Here is a 27,822-nt window from a genome sequence, read left to right as displayed (position 1 = left end):
CCCCGGATTCCCTCGGCCTTGTCTGCCACGCCAGCCTTGCTTGCTGATTGGTTAGCGTCAGGTTATAGCTGAAGAAGTCAAGGAGTGAAGGGCACCGCGCATAGCTTAATTACAGTATAGGACCCTGTCCGGGACCCACCCCCCTCCACGTTTGTTTACATGTTCCCCTGAAAACAGGGGATGAGGGCTCAGGAGGACAGGTGACATGAAAGTCTGGGGCAACATCAGCTAAGTCTTCACGAACTGTCCTCATACGTCAGCCAATCACTTAAGACTTTAACAGTCATACTGACGGACTCTCATTATGTGATATGAATAAAACTGCTCTCTTGACTTGGAAAGAACAAAAATAGTAATAGAACTGAAGATTTCATCTGGATGCTAATGTTAATAAGGCAGCACTCAGTATGAACCATAGACATACAGTCTATGGTATGAACGTGAAGCACAGCCAAAGCTTTGATGTGACTTGTTTAAAAAAAAACAAAAAAAAACTCAAACCATCAAAAAACCATCACAACAGCTCCCCAGGTTCAAACTTCAAACCTCCCTTGCTCTATTGACTCTCCAGATAATGCCCTCAAGGAGACTTTGTTTGCATTGAACAACATCAAAATGCCGATTTCAATCTATATTCCAATCCCCACCTTCTACACCCTGTTTTATTAGCAAGCTCAGCGGCGCAGACAACAGAGATGCTGCTCCTCTTTGTTGCTAAATAAGTACCGTTCAGCAAGGTTTACCCACAGGGGTCAAGCATACAAAGCAAGCTATTCCTGGGGAACAATTAGCTCTCGGCCACGCCAATGTGAGGTCACATATCCTCTGGCCTTCTTCCTGTTCACACCTGGGCAACCCCCTCCTGCCAAACAGACAAACTGTTCGGCAGGAGATTTTTTTTTTTGCAAAAAATCGAACAGTTTCTACCTAAGCTTAGCCACAAAGGAGGAAATAAAATAGAAGTTTCTTCACCTATATTTATATGTAAACTAGACTTATAAGATAAAATTATCCTGAGACCACTCTTTTCATACCTAGGTAGCAATGACTCACAGTCTATTTGACTGTATGCTTTTGATCTCAAGATTTGCATGTGTTAAAATACCTCTGATACTGATCCTAGAATAGGCCCTTTTTTATAGCATAATATAATCATATTTATTCATAATATATACAGTACTGCTACCACAATTCTGTACATTCACGGTATATACAATGAATCCTTTTCAGAGAGAGCTTCTTTTTTTTTAGGAAAGAAGCAAAATCTCTCCTCCCAGGTTAGACTGGCAGAATAGTTTTGTGTAGGGCCACTGGAGGCTGGTGACCCAAAATAATAGGACAGGTAAAATACAGGACATGGTGCAATGACTTGCAAAATAAATGGGAATTGCAAAAATGTTTTGCTATTGTTAGCACATTTATATGTATATTCAACTTACAATATAAGTAAAATAAAAGCTTCTACATTTATGTTAAATAATATAGAAGCATGCTCTTTATGCTCTATTTGCCAGTTTTGCTTGAAGAGGACCTTACTGTCTACAAAATACAGCCAACAACACACAATACATTGGCAGGAAAACAAGCTAATTTGCACCAAAGTCTCAAAGCAGAGTCAATGAGGTGATACTAGACACATGCGCATGGGCCCACACACACACACCCACACAAACACACACATGCCTGTGTGCATGTATACATCATCGCTTATATGCTCTCACACTCACACTCACACACTCACACACACACACACACACACACACACACACACACACACACACACACACACACACACACACACACACACACACACACACACACACGCATGCTGGGAGTCCTAATGACCTGCTCCGTGTGTTTGCAAGGGTGTAAGAGTGTGTTTTGAATTAGGAAGAGGAGAGGCAGAAGATGAACTAACGATGGCTGCTAATAATTACAGATCTGTAGTGTGGAGGAGTTAATGAGCAGCCAAAGCCTCCCATGATGCCCCAGTAATAATGAATGAGGAGTGAGAGAGAGGAGGGAGGGGGTGGTAGCTGTCAGTTTGAAAGGCCACAATGCCCTTTGGTTTCTCTGCACTCTGGGCATGTCAACGAGAGAGGAGCCTTCCCAGAGGAGGCTTCTCTCCACACTAATGAAGATGTGACAGACCTCCGGTCCGTGACTTGCAGACTTGCAGAGTATAGGAAAGAGGAGGAAGGGGGATGAGGAAGACGGACAGCTAATATGAAATGAAAGGCACTGAAAAGGTGAAAGGTTGCCAAGACTTTCAAAAAGAATGAGACAGCGTCACATAGAAGCAACACTGATTAGACTGATAGGTGATGGTTTTTCTGAATGTTTCGATTGCTGTACATGTCAATAACAAATTGACTGGACACTTAAAAAGCTACATTACATGCAGACAAAAACTGGATGAGTAAAATAAATGATGTTACCCACGGTCCTTAAAAAAAAAAAAAAAAAGTTGAACATTAAAGTACTTACTAGAGAGCTGGTGTAGCTGGGATCTGAGGTGTCATCCTGCAGGTAGCGTGACAGGCCAAAGTCAGACACTTTACACACCAGGTTGCTGTTGACCAGAATGTTTCGTGCAGCCAGGTCACGGTGGACGTAGTTCATTTCTGAGAGATATTTCATCCCAGCTGAGATCCCACGCATCATCCCCACTAACTGGATCACTGTGAACTGACCATCATTTTGCTACAGGACAGAGAGAAAACAAATAAAAGTGGTTATTTTGATATTATCGTTGGCACGATTCACATAAATGAGAATAGCTGGAGGATAGAGAGATGTCAGCAAATTCTGATATTACTGCTTTTAAAAGGTAATGACCTAATTATGTGGATTCTTCGCTGAATCACAGATACGATGTTGACTGAAAATTCCAGGCTTGAATGTATGTACTGTTAAATACCGTACATACTGCCTCACTTCTCTATTTCTGAAATATCAGAGCAAAATAAATTAAATGTTTGTGCTCTTTTATGACATATTTTACAGACAACATGTACTCTTGATGTCTTCAGAAAGGCGGCCCAGTGGGACTTCTAAAGACCCTATAGTATATCATTATTACCACAGCCAGAGTGTATGTTTACTCATACAGTGCTAATGGGATACGCTCTGTTGTCAGACCTGGCATGTACATAAAAACAAGTAGGCTTATCTACCTGCTTTTCCCATCTACTTTTGGTTGGAGAAACCTTTTTTTCATTTTTTTCCCCTGCCACTCATTTGAAATCGTTTGTTGTTTAAACTTTGCCATTACAAAATCAAATCCTCCTAATATCCAGAGGAGAAGGAGAGCTGCATTAGATCAGCAAAATGGATTCTTAAGCCAATCTTGCTCATTGTAGGTGTTAGAGCATTACTCCATTCGGGCATGCAGGCATCCATCTCTTCAACATCCACGCATGGTGCCACTAACCCTGTGAGAATGCTCTGAGGAGCAAGCTTTGAACCCCCAAAACACAGTAACAAATAAAAGGGTAAGGGAGATCGATGGAAACACAAGTCGGATGTGGCGGTTAGCAAAGCCAACTTCAAAGAGCCCCTTTAAACCAACCCTAGATCAAAGTGGAATAGAACTCCAATCCATGAGATTGAATGAGGAAAAAGCGAGTTGAATATTGATTAAGCTGTATGTCCGCTTAATCCTGACTATAGAAGAAAGAGTGAGGAGACCATTAACAGCTCCAGCCATTAATAGAGAAATGAAAGGCTGATAAAGCAAGCTAGTGGAAATTTTCAAATTAAGAATGATTGAAATCATGTTCATTGCCATGAAACATATTCTCTGTTGCCACAAGATAGGTTTAGAAGGCTCATTCTAATTTGTATTAGGAGGGATTCTTGGCATGGACTCCTTTTCTGAGACTGTTTAACAATTAATTTCCAGTTAGCTTCTCAGTTCAATAATGCTAACTCCTGAATAGGACTTTTGATCACCCCATATACAGTGTTGAGGAGTAACTAGTTACATGTAACGGCGTTGCATAATTTAATTACAAAATAAAGGTAACTGTAATCCGTTACGTTACTGAGAAAGAATGTGTAATTAAATCGCACTTACCTATTAAAATGCTTATTATTATATTGCGGGTTGCATCACTATTTTCTGTAAAAAGCTAGGCTATATGTTGAATAATATTCATTTTGTTGCTTTGCGTGTGTTTTTCATGTGCACAATGTCTTCTTTTGCCATTTCAAGCCACAGGCCTTTAGTAAAGTTTAATGCTATTCTGATACTTTTGATTGGGTCTACTGAATTTGCAGCTATCTGAGAGTTGCCACCTTGGCTGCGAATAAAAACGTGTTCCACTGCTGGACATATAAAAAACATTTCATTCGAATTCATTTCAATCAACGTCAAAAACGTTGATGTCCAACCTCAGGAAACATCTGCAGGTATATAAGTCAAGTTAGCTTACAGTAACTGCAAGCAGCCATATTAAATAAAGTAGGGAAGACGTGCCTACGTTCCGTGTGACACACCGGGCTTCTAATGTGTACTGTAGCACCATATTTAGCTTGGTGCATATCCAGTAGACTTTTTTTGTTTTGTTATCATTTTAAATCTGTGACCTCAGAATGATCTCATATTAAAAAGAGGTGCTGAAGTCTGACTTTGTGGTGGCTGTTCTTCAAAATAAAATTATTATAATCTTAATTCATGTGATCGAGGACTTTAATAAAAGGAAATGACGGAATGACGGTAGTCAGTGTCGAGTACTGCTGTAAGGGTAACACTGCCAGGTATAAACATTTGCAAATGGTAAACAGTTGAAAACATTCATTAGAAATGTAGAAAAGTAATCAAAAAGTAATTAAATGTAATAATTAAAACAGGGTAACTTGTAATCTTTACCTATTACATTTCTGAAGTCAGCTTCCCAACACTGCCCATATAACTGTTTGCAACTTCATATGACACAGTACATGTATGTGTCCACAACAATTACTCACCCTGAGGAAGGAGTCAAGTGCACCATTCTCCATAAACTCTGTAACGATCATGACCGGCCGGCTTTTTGTGACTACACCCTCCAGACGGATTATGTTTGGGTGGTCGAACTGGCCCATGATTGATGCCTCAGACAGGAAGTCCCGCCTCTGCTTCTCCACGTAGCCGGCCTTCAGGGTCTTGATGGCAACATAGATCTCCCTCTTACCAGGCAACTTTAAACGGCCCTTGTACACCTCCCCAAATTCACCTAAAGGGGAGACAGTGGTGGCTCTGTCAAAAAGGATAACTGATCTACTTTTGTCTGATCAAAAAGTGATCACACAAAAGATAAGTAGAGTTGATGAGATCTAAATCTATTCATCTATCAAGCTTATTTACATCCCATGTCCCTTGGCAGAAATTATAGATCTTCATTTAGTCTTCATCAAACATGCTGAGTGTTGTCCAATACTCCTCTAGTGCTGCTCCTTTGTGATATTCTTAACAGTGTGGCTCCTCTGACTCACACGATTAATCTTTCCTAAAAGCTGGCCAAGTGTCTTCGTATTCCCCGATCATAAAATAACCGGATAAGGACTATCTGGTAAATATCTGGAAGCCGTTTGATTAATTATCACCATCTTGCTGTCCTGCAGAGACACCACACAGTGAAATCAACAAAAACGGAAATCTTTAATTAGGAAGTCCCCTTGCATCCTTACCCCTATCCTATCTTTGTCACTTCCTCACATCTAGCTTGCTGAGTAGGCCAGTTTGCAGCAGCTATTCCAGGCCCAGTCTCATTACCAGAGTTATTTAGCCTCTGCAGGAACCAACACATATGGTTTCAGCATGTCCTTCCTCCTGTAACAAAAGGTGTGTCCTGTCCCAAGGAAAAGACATGTTGGCGACACATGGACATACTAACCTGAAGCTGTTTTAGCTTCCAGATGCTTGGAATTTACTTCAAAGCAATTAGCCCCAAATAACCAGTTCATCAATTTTAATAGACATTTTAAAAATAAATAAAACAGGACACAGGACAGGACAGAAAACAGAAAATGTCTCTACCTATTTTACATGTAAGGTAAATGAAAGGGGCAAGGTAGAACATGTTAGTGAGCAACACTAATAGGGTGCAAGGCTTGAGTTATTTCTAATGCCATTAGGTCCCCGGGTATCTGGCCTATATGCTGCTCGCGCTCTTGACATGTTCCCATCTGATGTGGCTTTACCACCTTGAACAGATGCAGGCTACACAAAAACACAGACATACACATGTAACATACAGAAATACATCAACATATAGCAATTCAGATTCACCTTTCATACACATGCGCACACAAGTGCACTCACACACACACACAAACACACACATACACACATACACACACACTGCTCCATAGCATCCATTCTCCATACCTGCGCCGATGACCTCCTCGATCTTGACAGTGGAGACGTCAATCTCCTTGGCGAATTCTCGCACAGCTTCGTTGGGGTCTTCGTAGGTAAAGGGATCAATGTAGATCTTCATCCCCGGGGAGCCTGAGAAGTGGGTCGGGCAGCCCAGTGGGGAGGGGCAGTTAGACATGTCGGCTCGCAAAGAGAGTTCTAGAACAACCAAAGTGCTCAATGAGCTTTCCAGAGAAAACACCGTTCTTTTTTTGTTTCTTTGGCTAATGTCTTAACAACTGATTAATGCAATTGCCCTTCAAGTTGTAGTTAAATGTAGGCCACAGTTTGACACAGCATTACTTACAATCACTTAGCATTCTTAACTTAGGGCTGGGCAAAATATCGATATTATAACGATATATGAGGTTAGATATGGTCTTAAATTTTGGATATTGTGTTGTCTTTTCCTGGTTTTAAAGGCTGCATTACAGTAAAGTGATGTCATTGTTTGAATTTACCAGGCTGTTCTATTATTTGCCTTTACCCACTTAGTCATTATATCCACTATATATTGTACTGATGATTATTTATCAAAAATCTCATTGTGTAAATATTTTGTGAAAGCACCCATACTCAACCGTACAATTTCGCCACAATATCGACATTGATGTATTTGGTCAAAAATATCTAATACTTGATTTTGTCCATATCGCCCCAGCTCTATCTTAACTGTTGTAAATGATGATAACTCCATTTGCTCTGTGGTCCTGCTCAGAGAGAGGCAAGAGCACTACATTATGCAAATGAATATTATCACATATTGCACACATTAAATAGTATAGGTGGATTATTGCAGGAGCGGCCTCATTTACGAGAAAAGCTGACAACGAAATGGTGGTTCGATGATTCAGTATTTGGAAGGGGGAAACAGACCATTAAAAAAAACAGAGAGAGAGAAAGATGAAGGGATAGATGAAGGGATAGAGGGAGGGATGACGCTACGTAGAAAGAGTAAATGTAGACAGATTTTTTTTTTCCTTTTATCCCTTACCCTAGCAGTCCCTGCTCTGTGATAGTGGCAGAACCAATTTCCTCACCGCCTTTCCCTGTAGGAACTCATAAAGAGATAAAACCACTGCGCTATCAACCAGCTCTTTATGTTGTTCTGCAATAGGTGACTCAGTTCACAGACTGGAGATGACTGCAAACGGAGGAGAGATTTTCAGTGTTGACAGGCCGGGCGGGGAGGAGTGCCCCAAAACAAAAACACTTGTAAACAAATTCAATACACGCTGCCACAAGACGGACATTACGGCGAGCAAGCAGACGTCAAATCACCATTTCTGCAGTGACACTCAAGGGCAGCCCTCATTCTCAGAGCTGTTTAGTCAAAACCTTGGCAGCCATGATTGGAATAAACCCATCTCCATCAAGTTAATTTGTGCCTGCTTATATGCATAAGCCACATGGAGAGAGGGAGGGGTCTCAAGGGACATGGGGAGGATAAGGTCTGGTCTTGGAGGGATCAAGGTGCCTCACCTCGCTCTTGACTAGAAGCTGATTCAGGTTACCGCACTAATTGCCTTGAACCCCGTCTGCGTGAATGTAATTGCTCATTAGAGATTCCATACAGATTGGATTCAAGTTAATCCATCAGAGTGTTTACAGCTTTGTATTCAATAGAGTCATTCTATTTGCAAGTGTCGCAAAGCTGCTCACACAGCAGAACCACCGGGTGGGACTCTAAATCTCAGCAGGGAGCATATACATCAAAAAACATATGAGAACACATTATCTCACACACACATATGCACATGTCTATGTACACCCATTACTTTCAAATTCACAGTCCAGAGCCCACGTTCATATATAATTTAAAATGCAAACAGTTTATCTCTCTCCCTCCCTCTGGTACAGCCCTGGTTAACTGGACTCATCTTTTTATGGCCATCAGATAAAAAATAGATTCATGCTTTAATATTTCATAGTTCCTTCATTTGAGTGTATGAAGCAAATCCAAACGCCAGTTCTATTTTTACCCAACATATAAAACAACAAGCCTGGCTGCTGCAATGATTCATGGGCATATTACACATACCATAACTTCATACCCTTTTTCAATTAGATGGCTGCATATAACTTATATGTGACAAATGGACAAACTACTTTGAATTAATTTGAATTAATAAATAGAAACAAAATCCCGAGGCTGTGACACAATTGCTAAAATGGTTTATTTAGTTGACCGGAATTTAAATCACAGTTTACTGTACTGCATTTAACCATGTTATTTTCACCAATGTCCAGCATTTAGCCTGTTATTAGTCTGCCCTGCTCGTTTACTGAATGGCCCTAATGTATCCACAAATCAACTGCACGGCAGTAATGCTTACATTAATCTATTACTGGCTATGGGTACAATCAAATTACTTCTCCTACTACACAGCATTTACTTATTTTCTAAAGACAAACGGCAAAGTCAGTAAGTGACGCAGTAGCTCCATAAATACTCATCTTTTAAAGTTAAATCAATTCTTTCATATGGTCGTCTTTCACCGAAGAAACATACTTTCTTCTAATTCCTTTTGCCTGACAATATTTGTAACTTGGCAATTTCAGTATATAATAATTATATGTTTTATGTGACTATCCACTTTGAAAAATGAACATACACAATTGAAGGACACTGTACGCCTTTAGTGGATACAGTCCCATTTCTTGTCAGTCCGAGATGCACACTAATCTATTCCGTGGCTCTGTGAATATAATGAGTTGAGTTTATTTCCTGAACACAAACTAATTATCCATGTTTTGATGTCAGAAAATCATTTGTCAGACACACACTGCAGTTTATTAGCATGGAAATCACAGAGGGGGTCTAAAAATTGTATGGGCTTAACAGTCACATTTATATAGATGTAGATTTGGTTTAATCAGGCACGTGGTGCCTTCTGTACATCTTCATGAAAGATACATTTCTGATCAGCAAAAAAAAGGGTTTTTACCAATAATACTTTGGGCCCTATCTTGCACCTGGCGCCGCGCAAAGCCCAACAAAGTGTCTTTGCTGGCTTAAGACCAACGCAGTTGTCAATTTCCCATCCAGCGCCCGCATCGTTTAAATAGCAAATGTACCTGCGCCCATCTTTGCGCCCATGGGTGTGCTGGTCTTACAGGGAGGTGTGTTCAGGTGAATTCCTGGTGTATTGCTATCTTCAGATAAGTGTGTATGCCTTAGCTTACTCACTGAATTCACATTTATGAATGCAGTATGCAGTGACAAGAAAAAAGAAACAACTGAAGTATAAACATATTTGGTAATTTTGCTTCCGAATCCCATTCTCGTTCAGTGCGAGCTCCAGATGCTGAAGCACAAACAACAGCTGAAGCTACGGAGCAACAAACAGGGATCGAACATGATTTCAAGATGTGTTGGTATACGCAGAGAAGCATTAGGGCCTCCAGTAAACATGCAGCGCTTAGAAATGTCTGTCTGTTAATTTGCTGGTGTTGACTAGTTGTTGATGTGTGGAAAAGAGTAAAAAGGAATAGATGCACTGAGAAAAATTGTAAATGCTGTGAAGCAGCGAGTTGTGTATAATATGCTGGGATGAACGCTGGTGATGCGCTGCTGTTTGCAATTAAAAGAAAAGAAAAATGATCCAGGCCGCGCAAGTAGCACTTAAATTATCTGTGGGAATGACGTGTGTGTTCATGTGTGTCCCCCGATCTGCTTGTCATGACATCCAATCCGGTGTGTGGTGTAATGTTAGAGGTCTGATTTTCATAACCATAACCACGCGCTGCGCTGCACTACTGAATTTACAGTATGAGCAGCATCGCTCTTGATGCATGTCACATTAGGTGGGCTGGGAATGAGGAGACATCACCTGACGTGTGTGGTGAAAGCCGGCTACACATCTTTTTTGGAGATTCACCCAAAACACTTGGCTGAGCTGCACTATTTAATTGTTGGGTTGAATACTGTAATTACAAAACTGCCAGTCAAATCTTGAGTGAACAGAAGAAAACAATGCATCACAGGGATGGCGGATTACTTCACGAGTGTTGAGCGGTGTGAAGGTTAAAGGAATCAACCGATGAATAGGATCCCTTATCAGTGTTTTATTTCCTCTCCACTTCAAATTGCTTATTTGATGATTAGGGCTGCAAACGTCTCTGATCTTTTGTTTATTCCACCACTCACGTTAATTGCATTTGGTTTTCCCAAAGATAGCCTGTGACAAAACTGACTCTTCTGCCCACAGCAAGTTTAATGAGCCCCCGGCTGCCATTGCTGTAGCTTTGACACAAAGTAACTGTGTTGAAACGCTTTGCTGTGTCAGGCTCATCCCCTCGAGTGAGCCCCTTTCCAGACTGCTAGGTCGGCAGTACATAGGGCTTTCATTTAAAGGAACACGCCGACTTATTGGGAATTTAGCTTATTCACCGTAACCCCCAGAGTTAGACAAGTCGATACATACCCTTCTCATCTCCGTGCGTGCTGTAAGGCTGTCTGACGGCTCCAGCGGCATCAGGCCAGCACAGAACATGCAGGTGAATGGTTCCAGTAATCCTACTGCTCCCAATAAGTGACAAAATAACACCAACATGTTCCTATTTACATGTTGTGATTTATAAGTCTGGCGTGTACAAAAAAAACAACGTAACATGAGACACAGCCGTCTTCTAACTGTAAACAAACCGGGAACTATATTCTCAGGCGGAAGAATATAGTACTTGGGCGGAGGATATATGCTCGCAGCAAGCCTGTCTGAGAATATAGTTCCCGGTTTGTTTACTGTTAGAAGATGGCTGTGTCTCATGTTACGTTGTTTTTTGTACACGCTGTGACTCTACAAATCACATCATGTAAATAGGAACATGTTGGTGTTATTTTGTCACTTTTGTCACAATTGGGAGCAGTAGGCTAGTTGGAACCAGTTACCTGCAGGATCTGTGCTAGGCTAAGCTAATGCTGGAACCGTCAGACAGCGTTACAGCACACACGGAGATGAGAAGGGTATGTATCGACTTGTCTTACTCTGGGGGTTACGGTGAATAAGCTAAATTCCCAATAGGTCGGTGTGTTCCTTTAAGGTAGAAATCTCATACACACCCTTTTGTGTGTAAGTGTGTGACTGTATGTGTGAGAGGTTATATGGTTGTCCCTCCAGGCTCCTTCCCCTCATCAGTCGGTGCCAGGGGAGCGCTTGAAACATGATTCAATCACGGCTATCATCCAGCCCTGAGAGATGACTGTCAGTCAGTGTCATTGTATAAAGGAAGGAAAATGTCATTTACAGCCACAGACGCCTGCACCTCAGGTAATTTCTATTTTACCTTACCTCCTTTTCATCAATGCATTATGTAAGAGTATATGCTTTATGTACATGTAAGATATCATATATAATGTAATAGCAGTAGAGGACTGGACAAAGTGAAAATTGGAAATGTAGCAAATATCAATAAAATATGTTAGACACTTAGATTCTACCTATATCCACCTATGCAGCACATTCCTTTCATTTTTTTTGTATAGAAAGTGTTTAACTGGAGCTCTGCATCAACATAAACGTAGCAAGAGACAATCGTACTAATTTAGCTATATCCTGTCTGGGAATAGGAAGGATGTGTACAAGGATGAATGGCAACAGATTCTACGAGTCAGATTCTACGAGTCAGACTCATGACTCATGAGTTATGGCCATTTAAATGAATCTGTGGTGTCACCTATAGATCTACAGTATTACACAGGCGATTTGAAGGGGGATGCCATCTCCCTTGTTAGCAAAATTACCAAATTATTAATGAATTATTACATTTTGACGGAGCGTTTCTATTTTAGCTGGCACAGCTTTTCTAGCCTATGTGGCACTGGTTATTATTATTATAGTTATTTTGGTTCTTCCAAGTATTTTATGTTCCAAATTTGTTAAAGATTGAATGAAATTTGTAATGAAGTGGTGAAAAATATTGTTCTGCTCAGGCAGAAATTTGTGTGGGCTATACTGATTTGTTCATCTTGAACCATGACATCCAGGAGTAGTCTCCCAGTTCAGGAGTTATGAGCCAAAATGTTACGTGCTTAACAGCCATATGGCCACCAAGGTCTGCCAAGTACGTTTTGAAATATCCAGCGAATTAACAGACAAACACAACATATGGGACCAAAAATGAACCACTAGCTTATAGGAGCACTAAGTATTAGGGTTGACTCACCTCTTCCTGTGCTGTAATGTTGCAACTTGTCACTGTACACCGCCTCCTTGGTGTATGCCCTTTTCCTGAGGGAGCCATGAACATTGAGAGAGAAGAGAGAGAAAAAGAGAGAGAAGAGAGAGAGATGACAGGATGAAGGTAAATGTAACCAAGGCCTTATTACTCTTCCTGTTTCTCTGTATGGCTTGAAAACGATGTGGCTGAAATTGAATCAGTTGCAAAAGGTTAGCAGTGGCAAATGAAGTTTATGAAAATGAGCTGATTTTTAATTAGACCTTGATAGGATCTCTCTGCTTTTCATCTGTCTCCGCGGCCTCAGCATCAAAAGAGCCTGGGCCGTTTGAAGAACACTTTACTTACTCAAAGTTGCACACAGCACTGCAGAAAATTTGACTTTCATATATCTAAAGCAGAGCAAGATAGGAATGTGACAATGTGACAAACTGCTACTAAAATAAATTGACTTGAGTAAGTTAACAGGGCAACGTAGGAGTTGTTAAGATCTCTATGGAGTCAAATATTCCATTTAAAATATGTCAACTTAGCTTTCCTTTCTGTCAAATTGATTGCTATTACTAAATGCTGTAGTAGAGTAAATGTAAGGAGTACACATACTGTGTGATTTAACGTATGACCTGGGGATGTGGCTTTATTGCTATTACAGTATGTCTCAAAAACATACAGTTTCAGTATTAAAGAATGTCAGTCATCTTAAGATACATTTTCCATGTATATCCCTGTTGAATTTTACTTTAACATGATGTATTATATGCATAGTAGTCATATACAGTATGGTTAGATTGTGACTTGAAAACTTTGCAATCCATTACAATGTGCCGATTATTAGCAAAGGGGGGAGCATGCAGGGCTACTGTATTGGATAGCATTAGGTTCATGTCATTATGTCCACCTGCTTCAGGGGAGAAAAAAAACTTAGGAGCATGAAAAGTAGCAAAATTAAAAAAAAATTAGAGTGTATTTGTCAGGGTCACATGTAGCAAGGAAATCACAAACTTTGCAGCAGTTTCTGCAAGTATTGCACGAGATGGAAAAAGGAAAATGTGGTTACCTGCTGCACACGATGGAGATAGCGACAAGGGAAACAATAAAGACCACTCCTGCTGCCGCTGACCCCGCAATCAGAGGAAGCTGTTCCCTCAGCTCAGACTTGAAGTCTTCTGTGTCACACAAAGAGAAAGGCAGATGGACAGACATTGAGAATGCCTTATGTATAGAGCTTAAGGAGCATTACTGTGTGTTTTTATGGAGGTGTGTATGTGAGTGTGTTTGGGAGGTAAAGAGTGAAGAAGAGGCGGAGCAGAATGGGTGTAATGATGGATAAAAAAAACATAAATCTCTGCAGAGCGCCGCTGACTGAAATCCAGTGAGCTTTAGAAAGACTGACTGACAGGGTGTGTTTGATAAACCAGCAGAGAGACACAGAGTGACAGAGAAGCATAAAACGCATGGTGAGAAAGAGTGAACGGGGTCTCTCCGCTTTCTCTGCTGCCATACCTGTCAGAAACGAGTGGACAAGAAAGTGCACCTTGGAATGTTCTTTCTCAGGTGTCGTCTACTGCCAATTGCACATGTAGCCCAAACACGTTTTATGTACAAAGCTGGGGCAGGCTGGTAGTAGTTCAGAGCACAACATAAATGCCTGCCTATAAACTCTACACAGCAGAATCCTCAGTTATCTTTTTGTGTGGCTTTCGCGCGTCTTTGGCACCAGCAAACACTGTAGTTAAAGCAATGCACGATTTAGCATGCTGCAGGCAAATCAGCAGCTTCTAAATCCAATCCCTCGTGTAGAATGGGCCTACTGGATTAAAGTGATAAAGGAAGAACTAATGCATCTTCCAAGCAGTGTGAGAGCTGGGATATATATATATATATTTTAACTTGCACATTTATCAAGTACGTTTTAAAGCAAACAGTGTGAATGATGTTCCTGCTTCTCAAGCTTCCAGGCAGTCTTACTGTTCTCTTTTGATGCATATTAGGTGTGATAGGTCCAGACAAATCTCCTCGCTTCACCTATATGAGAATGGTGATTTTCCCTGACAGCCAGAAATCACACAGCTACCTGTCCCAGTGCTAAATAGACTACTATTACAACCAGTCAGTAAACAGGGCCTCAGCCTATTAGAGAACTGGAGAACTGTAACATCCTGTAACCCTACTGATGGAGCAATCAACTCTTTTTCATCACACCTGTCAATCAAGTGTGTTTGTGTGTGTGTAGAGGTGGCAAAAGGACACCCAGTAGAGGTGTATGAAAACGTGCTGACAGGAAGACAAAAGGGATTATATGTTTGTGGAAAAGACATGGAGGGAGAGCAGCGGTTGGGTGGCGAGGTGGTTTCTTTGTGAGACAGTGGAGCGGTTTGACAGGGGGGAAGAGGAGACCGGCAGAGGGGCAGGAGGTGGAGCCGTGGCTGTGATTGTCAGCAGTTATCTAGCGTCTACTGCTAATTGCCTTGACGAATGTCGTGCTATGGCAGCGAGCCAACGGATGAACTACAAACAGTGTTTGTGTGAGCAAGCGTAAAGCGCGTGCACATGTTCGAGGGAAAGATAATTTGCGACCGTGAGGGTGATGCAAAGGGGCCATGACTGTGCCACTACATCTGCTCTGCTCTGCTCAGGTAAATAGCCGCAATGATCATCACCTTCATCATCATTATTATTAAGCTTCCCATTTCCCCCTCCCTCAAGATCATCACCGTCTTATTCATCGTTATCATCTTCATTACCGCCATACAATGTGGAAATGTCACTCCTGTCTTTGATACATTATGAACTATGGCCACGTGTGCAAAGTAGGCCAGAAGTCCAGCCAGAGGCCCAATAAGGCAGCGCATTGGCAAATATTGCGAATGTGTTTTGTTGTCTGAAGTAGGGTGCTTTTTAAATATGATGGCAGGCCAGTTCCACCCACAGAAAAACATTAGTTTTTTTCTTTAAAGGGAATGCTATTTAAATCCTCAGTGCTGTTTGTCATAATATTCTATCTAGGTGTCTCCCCTCTTTTTTATGCTCTAATTTTATGTTTTAATATTTGAACATATGTTTAGATCCTGTCAAAAGTCTTATTTCCACATGCATTTATGTATCAAATCAAATGTTTAATCCATCCAGACTGAATCATGCTGTATTCATTTTAGCTCTGATTCTACTGCCTGGCAAGTATATGAAAAAGAATTAAGAAGTGATATGCAATGCCATCACCACCAACCCTGCACACACACACACCTCCTTGCACTTACACTAATAAACTTAGTTTCACAACCTTGCCAGTGTAGCAGGTGTTGCGGCTCCTCTTTAGCCCCTTCCTTCTCCAACGATCCAGCCCCCCATGGCAAAAAAATTAATCTAATCAACTACTAATCACAGCTATGCATTCTGGGATGGCTCTGCAGCAACAGAAGGGCCGGGTGAAAAACCAATTAGCTAAGCATTTTGGATCAAGCACAGTTAGTTGCACAAACAAAAGACACTCAGCGTTCTACATATTCAAAGCACCCACACACACACTCAAACCTGACCGTGAAGGAAATTAATTTAGCTGTAGAAATAGAAGTGCAATCAAACATTACGGTTCCCCTCTATCTCACCTACTAAAAATGCAACAACAAATACAAAGAGCGACAACAGCGTTAGAAAGAGTTAAGGTGTGTGTGTGTGTGTGTGTGTGTGTGTGTGTGTGTGTGTGTGTGAGAGAGAAAGACAGAGAGAGCTGTTTCTCCTGGCTCGGCTATCCTTACCATCTGTGAGGGTTTGGAAGCACATCTTGCTGCTGTCTTTGCCAAAGCCAGCCACAGTCCGGGCCCGCACCTGTACCACATAGACTGTACCCGGTCTGAGGCCCTCCACGCGTGCAGTGTTAGTTTGGCTTCGCAAGATGGTGGAGTTAATCTCTGCATGGTCCTAAAAGGGGCAGCGAACACAGGGAGAGCAGGTTAAAGATCACTTACAGAGAAGATGTCAGCCAGAAGCTGTTTAACCGCACAGTTAAGAAAACAAGACTCAGTGGTAGCAGCAGGAGTTTGACAGTGAGACAACAGACATACTTATCAAGCATTAAGGATATATTATAAAGAACGTGGACCAAATTTGAAGGAAATCAGTATAGTGTAGTTGTAAACCGGAGAGACAGGAAATGTAGTTTACTTTTGATATAGTAATATAATTTATATAATATGATAACGTATACAGAGGACAGATGAAAACAGTAGATAAAGGGAAGAATAGATTAACAAATATGTTTCTTTTATACCATTCCTAATAAAGCGTTGGTCACTTTGAACTTCAAATACACAGCAAGCATACACACATTAAAACACACACACAAACACACTTCCCATTCATACAGTCACACACATACACATAATGGTAATTAAAGGCAATCATTTCTCGCAAATTACAAAGAGCAATAGCTTCTTCTGAACAGTAATAGAATAGCATTCCATATTTGTATCTTCAGATGTGCTTTATTAGGCAGTTTAATTACTGCAAGAAGTTTCAACATTACATCCTCGTGTTTTGTTGTCTGAAGTAGGGTGCTTTTTAAATATGATGGCAGGCCAGTTCCACCCACAGAAAAGCATTTGTTTTTTTCATTAAAGGGAATGCTATTAAAATCCTCAGTGCTGTTTGTCGTAATATTCTATCTAGGTGTCTCCCCTCTTTTTTTATGCTCTAATTTTATGTTTTAATATTTGAACATATGTTTAGATCTTGTCAAAAGTCTTATTTCCACATGCATTTATGTATGCATACATATAGCCATCCATTAGCCAATGTAGATGAGCGTGGGACCTGCCCTCCAGATCCTGTATCTCAGTCTTTCTCTCTCCAGGCTCAAGAGAGCCAGTCTGCTGCAGTGCAGTTTGGGGTTTGCTGGAGGTATCTGATACAGGGGATCAGTAATTACTTAGGCCTGTCACCTTCCTATAAGCCAGAGTGAAAATGACAGCCAGAAAATAAGATTGCACCTACATTACACCCACCACTGCAGGCTGCTGATAGCTAGATGCAGACATACTGTACAGAGGGAGGGAGGGGCAGTTGAAAGTAAAGGGGCAAAATTCCCTATGTCAGTAAAACAGTGTAAATAGAGGCAGGCTGTGTTTTTTTTTTTGGTAAACAAAAATGTTTAATGCTGGACTACATCTTATAATACACGTATGACTGCTCTGAGAAAATGCGAATAACAAATCTGAGTGTTGTGTGGAAAAGGTAGATAGGCAAGGAGGAAGCAAGGGAGGGACGTGTGGGGGAGGAGGAGGAGGAGGAGGAGGAGGAGGAGGAAGATGATGGCAGGAAGCGATAAGAAACTCGAGGCAGAGGCAACCCACATCGAAATCATTATCCAATCTGATTGGTGTAATTGAATCATTCCGGTTGCTCCGTCATTGAGCAGACGAAGCAACCCCACATAATGATGTGTGCAATCACATTAGGTCTTATTGGACACTCTGGGCTTGATGAAGACAAATGTTTGGGCTTGGGACGGTAGAGCATCGCACCAACAGGCTTTCTTTCCATCTCTGAAAGGATAGAGATGTTTATAAATGGAATGCTGAATGTAACAGGGTTAGAGAGTTTAATCATCTCGCAGACCTTTTGTGCATTAGATCACACAATCTGTCATCTCTCCAACGTGCTGCGTACAAATACTCCAAAGAATTCTGAAACTTGACTTTAAAGAGGCATCTTGTGCATTTGAAAGAGATGCAGATGACATGAAGCCCCATGACAGACTGGAAGCATAGTCACCTATTCATCTGGTATAAGACATGGTTGAGTGCACATGGACCACTTAGGGTCAGGACTTGCCTACTTCTGCTATCAGTCTTCCTGCATTTCTCAGGACCACACCCCCATCTGTTAAAATTTGAATGGGCGACAGGTGAGCAGACAGATGGCAAACTGCCAATGGGGGAGAATCCCTTGAGTCACCATCAGCTAGGAATGGCCCTTTCATGCTGCCAGTCAAATAGGGATTATGTGACACACACATACACACCCACATCTGCCACTTAAAAATGAGCTGGCATGTGGCACTCCAGCAGGTTAGGGGATAGCCAATAAAAGGCCATGCCAGGAGGGACTTCCAGCCACGAGAGGTCCTCTCCTGCTGCCAGTCAAATGGGGATTATGAGGACCACACCCCAACTTGCTAAATAAAAACAGAGTTACAGGTGGGATGGCAGATGGCAGAGCAGCCAATCAAACGCATTGCCAGGGGTGACAGACAGGAAGCGCCACAGGGAGTTTGGTCTCTGTAGCATTCAGTAAAATCACTAAGATAAACTTAGCAAGAATGGTCTTCCTAATATATATTGTTAGTAGGTTAACGTCTCAAGGTGTGCAATGACCTACTCACACCACCTAACTACTTGGACTTTGAACCACATTGAGAACTGAAACTGAGCTAATGTGAACATATTTAATTGGGCCCATTTTAAAGGTTTGACAACATTTATGGGATGCACTACATTAGCACTGGATCCATTCTAGTCATATTGCTGGAAGTCCAATGCTTGTATTTCATTCTTGTTAAAACTTTCAATTCATTTTTTGTAATTTTATTACCATTCGTCATTGTGCTGCTTTTTTGTTGTTATAATATATATTGTTATATTGTTGTATATTATTATATGTGATATTAGACTATGAAAATAACCTGACTTGATATGAAGTGTGTGTGTGTGTGTGTGTGTGTGTGTGTGTTTTTGCCAACCACCCAATAGACAGCATGGCCGCCTGGCAAAGACCGAGATTGTGGATATACCATGTGTTCTCTTCACAGGCTCACACACATGCACGCCTGAAAATACACTGACACACACACACACACACACACACACACACACACACACACAAACACAAACACACAAGGAAAGGGGGGAGGGGAGTGTATAAAGAAGAACATTCTAACACTGTGTTTGTAAATTGGTAATCAAAGAAAAAACTCAGTCCCCCATTAATGGTAAAATTACAATCTATTGCCTAGGGTAAAACATAAATAAAGGGGGAGAAATATGAGCTTACAATTTAGATCTCAGAGGCAAAAAAATACCATTATCTCATGAGTTCTAATCTAAAATGAAAATGTTAATTATTTTGCATGGAAATACAATGGTGATAAAAATCCGATATTAAAGACCATTTAAGCCGCTTAATCGTTTTGGGAAATAAAAAAAACTAAACAACAGATTCAGGCCACTTCCACATGTGGTCCTGAACAAATTATATCACAATACGGCAACAAAATAAAAAAATAAAAAGATTTCCCACCCGAACAATAGTGAGCATGCTAAGAGAGAGGTGAGAAGGATGATTGGTCAGTGTATGTTTTGGTCATTCGATTTTAATTTCATAAACAGGTATTAATAAACAAAAAAATTATGGTTATTTGATTTTCGTTTTAAAATACCAAAATTTGAAATTGAAATACAAGGCGTTTTTTCCTTTTCATGGTCAAAAGGGGATGGGAGAAATTTAAAATATGCTTTGATTTTCGTTTTCTATTTCATATAATAAAAAAGAAAATCACTCGAAAATAGAAACGAAAAAAGGCCTGTTTTGTTCATATTCAGAGACCAGATGTTGTCATTTCCAAGGCAACAGCGCCAGTGTAGGCTACCACTGCCAGTGTTGCTTTCAGCCCAGGCTAAAATGACTTTGGAAACCTTGATAATGCTTGGAGGGACTTTTATTTCATAATGTCACATTTATTCATTACCCTCTCTCCCTGCCTTCCTCTGACTCTCTGTCTCTATCAGACCTCCTCTAATGTTATAATGTTCGCTGCTGCCGCTGCAGCTAGCTAGCCACTAGCCATGTGACCTGGGTCGCCGGTTCGCTGATGTCTTATTTATTCTTCTGTACAGCACTTTGGTCAACGTTGGTTGTTTTAAAGTGCTTAACAAATAAAGTTGGATTGGATTGGATATGTTTGCTCCCTGGTGCTGACTGACTCTGGTCCGTCTGCAGAGCTGGCATTACCACTCTAGCTAAGCTGGGAATCAGACGAATCTGCCGCGCTCATGTTTTATTCATCTTTCCTTTTGCAGATAGTGATGTGCTTTGATGCACTGATGCCAGGCAGGCTTGCTAGTTGTTTTTAGTCGGAGTCTGTGAGATAACCAAACTTCCTTTGAATATAACGTGCAAATAAATAGGTGGAAATAAATAAAAGTCACCTGACATAAATAAAAGTAAAACATAGGCTATTGAACTATAATGACTAATGCATATGTTTATTTTGTATTGCCTCATTTATGTATTTCATAGATATATTGTATATTTATGTAAAGGGGTGCAAAATCAAATGATCAGTCGCTCAGGAAGTTAGGCTACAGTTTCCCTCAACTGCAGCCTGGGTTAAAGCAAAACTGGTAGGCTACACCGGTGCTACTCATGGATGTATTAAGAGAACGTGCTACTGCCTTGGAAATGCAACATCCGGTCTCAGAATATGAAAAAATGGCATTTTTTCATTTCTGTTTTCCTGTTATTAAATTTTTTGTTATATGAAATAAAAAATGAAAATTGAAGCATGTTTTAAATTTTCACATTCCCTTTTGACAATGAAAAGGAAAAAACGCCTTGTATTTCAATTTCAAATTTTGTATTTTAAAACGAAAATCAAATAACCATTCGTTTTTTTTGTTTTTTAATATTTGTTAATGAAATGAAAATCGAAGGACCAAAACATACACTGACCATAATTGTATCTACACTATAATTGAATGGGAAATGTATTTGCTTCAGCACTTTCAGTTAGTTTTTCTCGTTCTTTGCAGCCACCTCCTTTTGAGATGACTCTTAGTACGCGTTCTGTTCACCTGGAGACTAAAGTGTGTTTTACAGTAACCGCAGCATATGTGACGTCATGAAATCGCCGTGACTATTTATACCCGCGCTGGTGGTCACAGTCTTCTCCTGAACAGCGGTGGCGCTAATGAGCAAAGGCTACCAACGTTGGTCTTTCTACGGACTAGAAGAAGAAGAAAAAGGTAAACAATGGCAGAACTGGCAGCAGCATTGCCGTCAATGCTTTAAAGGCTACGTTAACACCGCAAGTCTTAATGCCTGATTCAGATTTTTTGCTCGGATCCGATTTTTTGTTTGGCTGTTCACATGACCTTTTAAAATGGGGCCTATATCAGATTCCAGTGTGAACTGTTTGCGGTTTTGAACTGACCCGCATGCGCAAAAGAACAATAACAACGACATCAGACGCAGCACGCTGTTGCACTGAAGTTAGGGAGGTTATGGAGGAAGTCAGCATTTTTATTTATTATTCAGCTTTTATTTTTTTATTTTGTATTAAAATGTTTGAGTAATGGCAGCCATGCGCAGGTGCTGAGGAGGAGAAGAGAACGAGAGACAAATTTGCGGGGTTATGTCTGCAGCTTCACTACAGAGGTCTGTGTGACGCGTCACACAGCCACCACTCTGGCTTCGCCCTCGCACACGCTCCACCTCCCCGGCGGTGCGGCGACTCGGGCCGGTGGTGCGCCGGACCCCGAGGGACCGGGATCCCACCTCAGCCGGCGCACGCCGGATTTCACTTTCATTGCACCACGGGGCGACTCCGACTTCTTGCGCGAGCGCGTTAAACTCCTTGGTCCGTGTTTACAGGCGGCTCGGGGGTTGCTGACATCACCTTTTTACGTGAGCCGATCCCCGCCCTGGCGATGCGATGCATGGTTGGGTAACAATGAGGACAGTCCGCCCCGGTTAAGAGCCGCACTGGAAGCAGGGGGCCCCGCCCCTCCCCGCGGGGAGAGAGGGCGCAGCGAGGGTCATTGAGGTAAAAGTCACATCAAATTCGCCTTGGCTGTTCACACTGCGATCACATTGAAAAAAATCTGATCTGGGTCGGATTCAGGACCACATGTGGAAGTGGCCTGAATCTGATCTGAAAAAATCTGATCTGGGCTAGATTTGGGCCACTTTGGCCTGCAGTCTGAACGTAGGATTCGATGACCTTCTTGGTTGGATCAAGCCATAAAATAACTCTTCTTAACCCAGTAAGTTTACCAGAGAGACTTGCAGTCACTCTGAGAGTCCTGGCATCACGTTGTCGGTGAACTCATTCAGGCCTCCTGTTTCCACTTTGTCGCGAAGAAAAACCGAGCCGTGCGCGACCTCTGCTCGCGCACCATAAATCTGGGTACACCGGCAGGATATTACGTCACTTTGACGCCACCTTGGATGCAGCTAGTATACCGTACGTTTAACAAGGAGGTCTGAGCGGGTGGGGTGGGGGACAAACAAAGAAGTAGAGAGGAAGGGAGTCTGAAATGTGAAAACCCTTGCTGGGGGACCGAGGGAGTGTTGCACAAGTCCTGCTTTTCACAGGTTATACTACAAATCTAAACTTGTCCGTACAACATCTGTGTGCGTCTCCAAAAGTGTTGTGTGAAGGCTGGCAGGGAGAGAAGAAAAGAATAATAAATACTTTATCCTGGCTTCTCTTCTAAGGAATTGCTAATTATATGTAAAGTACAATGGGGATTTCAGAGTGCCAAAAATGCAGATGGTGCTACGGCCAGCATGCTGCAGATCCCGGTGACATGCTGTAAACTTGTATTTGCTCCTGACTTTGCCACATTGCTGCATGACTTGCTATCACCTGAACTACTGCTGACACTCACATAAGCTTACACACACATGCACACACCCTCTTTCTGACACCAACACACATCAGTTACCAGAGCCAGTGGCTGCTCTGCTCCAGCCTTAATGGAAGGCCTGACCTCCGCTATGCTGAGTTATTTCCATCCTCCCCAAATTTTCAGGCAACCGGAGGAAAGAGGATATGAGAAAAATGGAGCGACAGGGAGCATGGGATTCTACTTTTTCGCTGTAAAACTTTAATTCATTTCGTTTTGCTTCCCAATTTACAGGGTCCCAGGACCACTTACTCTGTAATGAGAAGGTGGGTTGAGAAAGGGAGTGAAGCCTGTTGAGAGGACAGCCTCCAGCACTCACTACAGCTTTTAGGTGAAACTGTGAAAATGCAATCTTTTTAAGTCATATCCCTTTCCTTCATGTAACTACAGCCTAAACAGCCACTGTACAGCCATGGTAAATCCTGTCTGTGAGTATTGCAAACCGTTGAGTGGTTTGGTGCCTTAAACATTTAAACATATTAAACTGTGTACATAAAATATGTCATTCATGTGTATGTCGTGATGTGCCTGGTGAACAACCTTCATTTAAATGAATAGGGTACCATCTTGACACATCGCATCCAGTTCTTCTTAATATGCTTACATCCCCATAGGGCGTTCCGGAGGCCCAAGAGTCAAAGTCACACAACCATGTAAGCCCAATGTCCATAGTCTAAAATCTGTGGACCTTTGTCCCATGACAACTCCATATTTTATTACTCACTCTCTTCTGTGAACTGAAAAAACTGGAGAAAAAAAAAATCACAAAACGACGTAAATTACTTAATAAAAAATGTGTTCCTGTGTCAACAACAATTAGTTGTGAGCAATATGTTTTCAGGTTGACAGCTAAAAACTACAACATTAAATGCAGGGTTGGTAACTATTTCCAATATATACTTTTTATATATTGTTTGGAATGTTCTTCTTACCCTGGCAGCAATAAATAAGTTATAATAATGCTGTAATCCTGTAAAAATGTCCACCAATCACAGCTTTGCTCCGCTTTGAAAACCAATGAAATGCCTCCTTGCCCCGCTGTGTGTTATTATGGAACCCACGCAACTTCTAGGAAAGGCCTGCCCTTCAATAGCATTCACATACTACTATTGGCCAGGCGTCCATGCTTACGCAAGGTAATGTAACCCAATTGGTTCAGGTCCTATCCCCTGACCAATCAGCTATCCTAACCTTAACCACTCAAGGTCAATGTCTGACCCCAACCAATCGGGCTGCTTCGTAGGAAGGGCCTTTCCTAGAAGTTAAGTGGGTTCCATAATAATATCATATTTTCAACATTACCAACCTTGCCTTTAAGCAAAGAAAAACAATTTGAATGTTGTTTTATGATTACACTGATTTATTATCCAACACAGAGTGTGGCAATGCCATGCTGCTGGAAAAGTTGCTCTGGTAAATGGGTATGGGGAGCTTCCTGTGAGACAGAGTGTACAGAGAGACAGCTTACTGCTGTGCTAAGGACTAACTGACTGTGCCAGGCACGCTGAGACAATCAACTCCAGAATCCTAACAGTGTGACTACTCTCAGATTAATGCAAGCATTGGGAAGATGCATAAAGAAGAAGGTAAGTATAGCAAGGCCATTTTTATATAAAAAAGCCAATTTTTTATGACTGTATTATCCAGCCTATAAGTTACCTATAGCGCTGGGTAAAGCTGGGATTGTGTGATAGACACGGTGTGAGACATCCCTCCATAATTGCCTTTTATGACTAAAAGGCCACATCATCACTTTACGGCTGCGTGAAACTTCCAGATTTTGTAGACCTTTCAAGCATTCAGAGAATCAATGGAGAGCTGGCAGGACTGACCTCGATAGAATGCAATTTCATTCCCTGCTCCTCCATGTGCAACAAGCAGGCTAAACACGCATGGAAGTAACCCCAAGCCAACCTGTGTGACACTGAAAATGTATGCCCACTTTTCATCACGCATGTGTATAATACATTTGAACTGGTATGGAAATTACACACATGGCATTGGATTTGCCACCATCTGTTTGCTTTTTCTTCTTCTGAGGGTTGGTGCTTAATCAGGCACAAAAACACATCAGCAGTGACACTTTGGACAGCAGTTGCTGGCTGAGGAAAAGTCTGTTTAGAGCCTATAAAAAGCCCCGTCAGATCCAAAATACAGTGTCAAGGGAGGACCACAAGTGTGGCAATCTCATCTCCACAGCCTAGTGTGGCGCAAAGCAATCACTCTGACTCACCTTCTGTGTCTAACTCACACGGCGGTACATTTTCTAGATAAAAAACACGTACACGGCAATATGAAGGTACATTAAGGCAGAGGTAGACAACATAAAGCACAACCTCTCTGTCACCTGAATCATCCCGTCGCAATTAGCAATCTTGTCCTTGTTAATTCACTAATTTGTGATTACGCCGTGCTCATCTATTTGTGTGGAGACATGCTACATAAACATCAATAGGATTAGGTTTCATTGATATTCATGAGCTAATGGGAGGCTGTATAAGTGTTATTTACACGACACTAAGCTGTCTGGCAGATAAGGTTTCTCAGGGCTATGGCAATCGGATTTAATTCCATGACCTGTGCAATGCCAAAGGGGGAAACTGCAAGCAATGCAGCTATTATTGGATAACTGAGTTTCCAACTGCAAACATAATTTAAAAACATGATTGTTGTTCTCTCTGATAGAAAATGCTAAATGTGACAAACACTATTTCTAAGGTGGAGCTGTGAATATTGATCCACAAACCGTAGCCAAAATGAGTTGGTGCGAAATAAATAACTAAACAGGAAAAGAAAAACATTTATAAAACTGTATTGATTTTTGTCTGTTATTTGGAGAGCGGAACATGGGTGAAGGTGCACCAAGTCTCGCAAAAGTCTTAGTTCGAGATGACAAAGACTGAGGGAAAACAACGTGCATGACCAACTTTGCTATAACTATCGATCAGCTTTAGGAGGACAAACAAGGGCCCAAACAAAAGAGCTAGAGTCTCCGATCTCTGTGTATCATTATGTCCAAGGCCTTGGGAAAAGCCTACAGGTCAATACTGGAGCAGCATAGGCGCTGTGGGGTAGGGCTGGAGACTTAATAAAGCAGACGTATTGTGTGTGAGCAGACGGGTCGATGTGACTCCCCCCCCAGACGCAATGCATTTTCACAGCGGGACAGGTTGCTGCACTGTGCAGAGTGGGCCTGGAGCAGAGGTCAACCTATTCACTTCATCAGCAGTAGAAACCAAAGAACAGTGGGAGAGATGGAGTGAACGCAGTGAAAGAACAAATTATCAACCCAGGGGACTCTGCTCATGGATATCTCATGGATATTAGATTTTTGTGGGGCTTTACATGCAGTTTGCTATGCATATGCAGAGTAGGAGACACCAATTTGTATCTGAAAGAGCTAGCACTTCACACATATAATTATACACTTACAGTACACCGTACATGCTGTCAGACAGAAACATGTAAATTCATGCATTTTCACACACCCACTTATCTTACCTTCTCGTAGTAGCGCAGCTCATAGTCCAGGATGATGCCATTGGGCTGTTCTGGTTGTGGCCATGACAGTGTGAAGCTATTCATGGTGGAGCTGATCTGGTGCATGATGGGAACTATGGAGGGAGCTGTAGGACACAGAAAGAGTAACACAAAATCAATACATTTCTAGAATAACTTATTCAGCCCAAACTGATGGTAAAAAACAACAAAAAGATTAGATCATGTGTGCTGGTTGCCAGGCAATTCATTTTAACTTTAAACATGAACATGTGGAACTGCGTAGCCATATTGATTGTTTACTTTAGATTCAAAATTAGTATATCAAGCAGGCTTGCACAATATGTAAAGTATGTAAATATGCACAATTGCAACACATATCATCCCGTGTGTGAACCTAGAAGAAATAATCATCAGCTATCAGTACTCAGCACAGAGTTCAAGTTTAAGCAACTGCCACTCTCATCAGTACCCAGCTAGCAAGCTGAGTCAGGCCGATCAGAGCTTCAATCAGCCATATTCTGGCACTGCAGGACCAAATATGTGCCGGCTTTGGCCAAAATAAGGCTGCCAGATTTGGCAAAAAAATGAGGGTGTGGACTTGGGCTGATTGTCAGCTCTAGTTAGCAGGACTCCAGCTACCTTAGCGCCAAAATGATCAGTCAGCCTGAGTCTGGCCTGAGTCCAGCAACCAATCGTGTTGGATTTAGTCCACTGTTGGGCTGAGTAATTTGGGCTACTTGGGCAGAATATAGGAGCACTAAGTGTGGCATCCACAGGATGCATTGGATGCAGTAATTAAGTTCCAAAGCTTTTTTTTGAATTCCAAAAGTGGCAGTTGGTCCATGTTTTAAATTTGAAACAAAGGTCAACCTTTTATGCTGTAACATGATGTAATGATGTTTAATAATGACCGCCATTGTTTTGTTAAAATATGAGTTTGGCAGGAAAGAAAACCAGTCATTTGCTATTTAAACAAAACTCTGCCTGAACATAAGTAATTCAATAATGTAGTGTAATTGCATGTTTATAGTAAGTCATGCAGTCATATAAATAGCTTAA

At 41.5% G+C, this 27,822-nt stretch overlaps 1 protein-coding gene across 4 annotated transcripts in view; it reads right to left on the bottom strand.

The window, feature by feature from the left end:
- Positions 1 to 27,822, bottom strand: part of ephb1 (EPH receptor B1) — a 171,376-nt gene that overhangs the window by 22,097 nt on the left and 121,457 nt on the right. For 2 of the 4 annotated variants that reach the window (XR_003693865.1, XM_028592690.1), the window contains exons 6-12: positions 26,764 to 26,888; positions 16,336 to 16,498; positions 13,638 to 13,746; positions 12,569 to 12,633; positions 6,374 to 6,562; positions 4,972 to 5,219; positions 2,488 to 2,703 (exon numbers count right to left, since the gene is read on the bottom strand). Coding sequence is in view for 3 of the 4 variants with exons in the window: in XM_028592690.1 (XP_028448491.1) it covers positions 2,488 to 2,703; positions 4,972 to 5,219; positions 6,374 to 6,562; positions 12,569 to 12,633; positions 13,638 to 13,746; positions 16,336 to 16,498; positions 26,764 to 26,888 (1,115 nt within the window). In the remaining variant the exon portion in view is untranslated. The remainder of the gene's footprint in view (positions 1 to 2,487; positions 2,704 to 4,971; positions 5,220 to 6,373; positions 6,563 to 12,568; positions 12,634 to 13,637; positions 13,747 to 16,335; positions 16,499 to 26,763; positions 26,889 to 27,822) is intronic. The other 2 variants (XM_028592693.1, XM_028592692.1) reach the window with 2 other exon arrangements.

The sequence above is a fragment of the Perca flavescens genome, chromosome 12 (genome assembly GCF_004354835.1).
Source record: "Perca flavescens isolate YP-PL-M2 chromosome 12, PFLA_1.0, whole genome shotgun sequence".
In the NCBI taxonomy this organism is placed as follows: Eukaryota; Metazoa; Chordata; class Actinopteri; order Perciformes; family Percidae; genus Perca; species Perca flavescens.
Note: the sequence above shows the minus strand (reverse complement) of the source record. Positions and strands in the feature narration are given on the sequence as shown.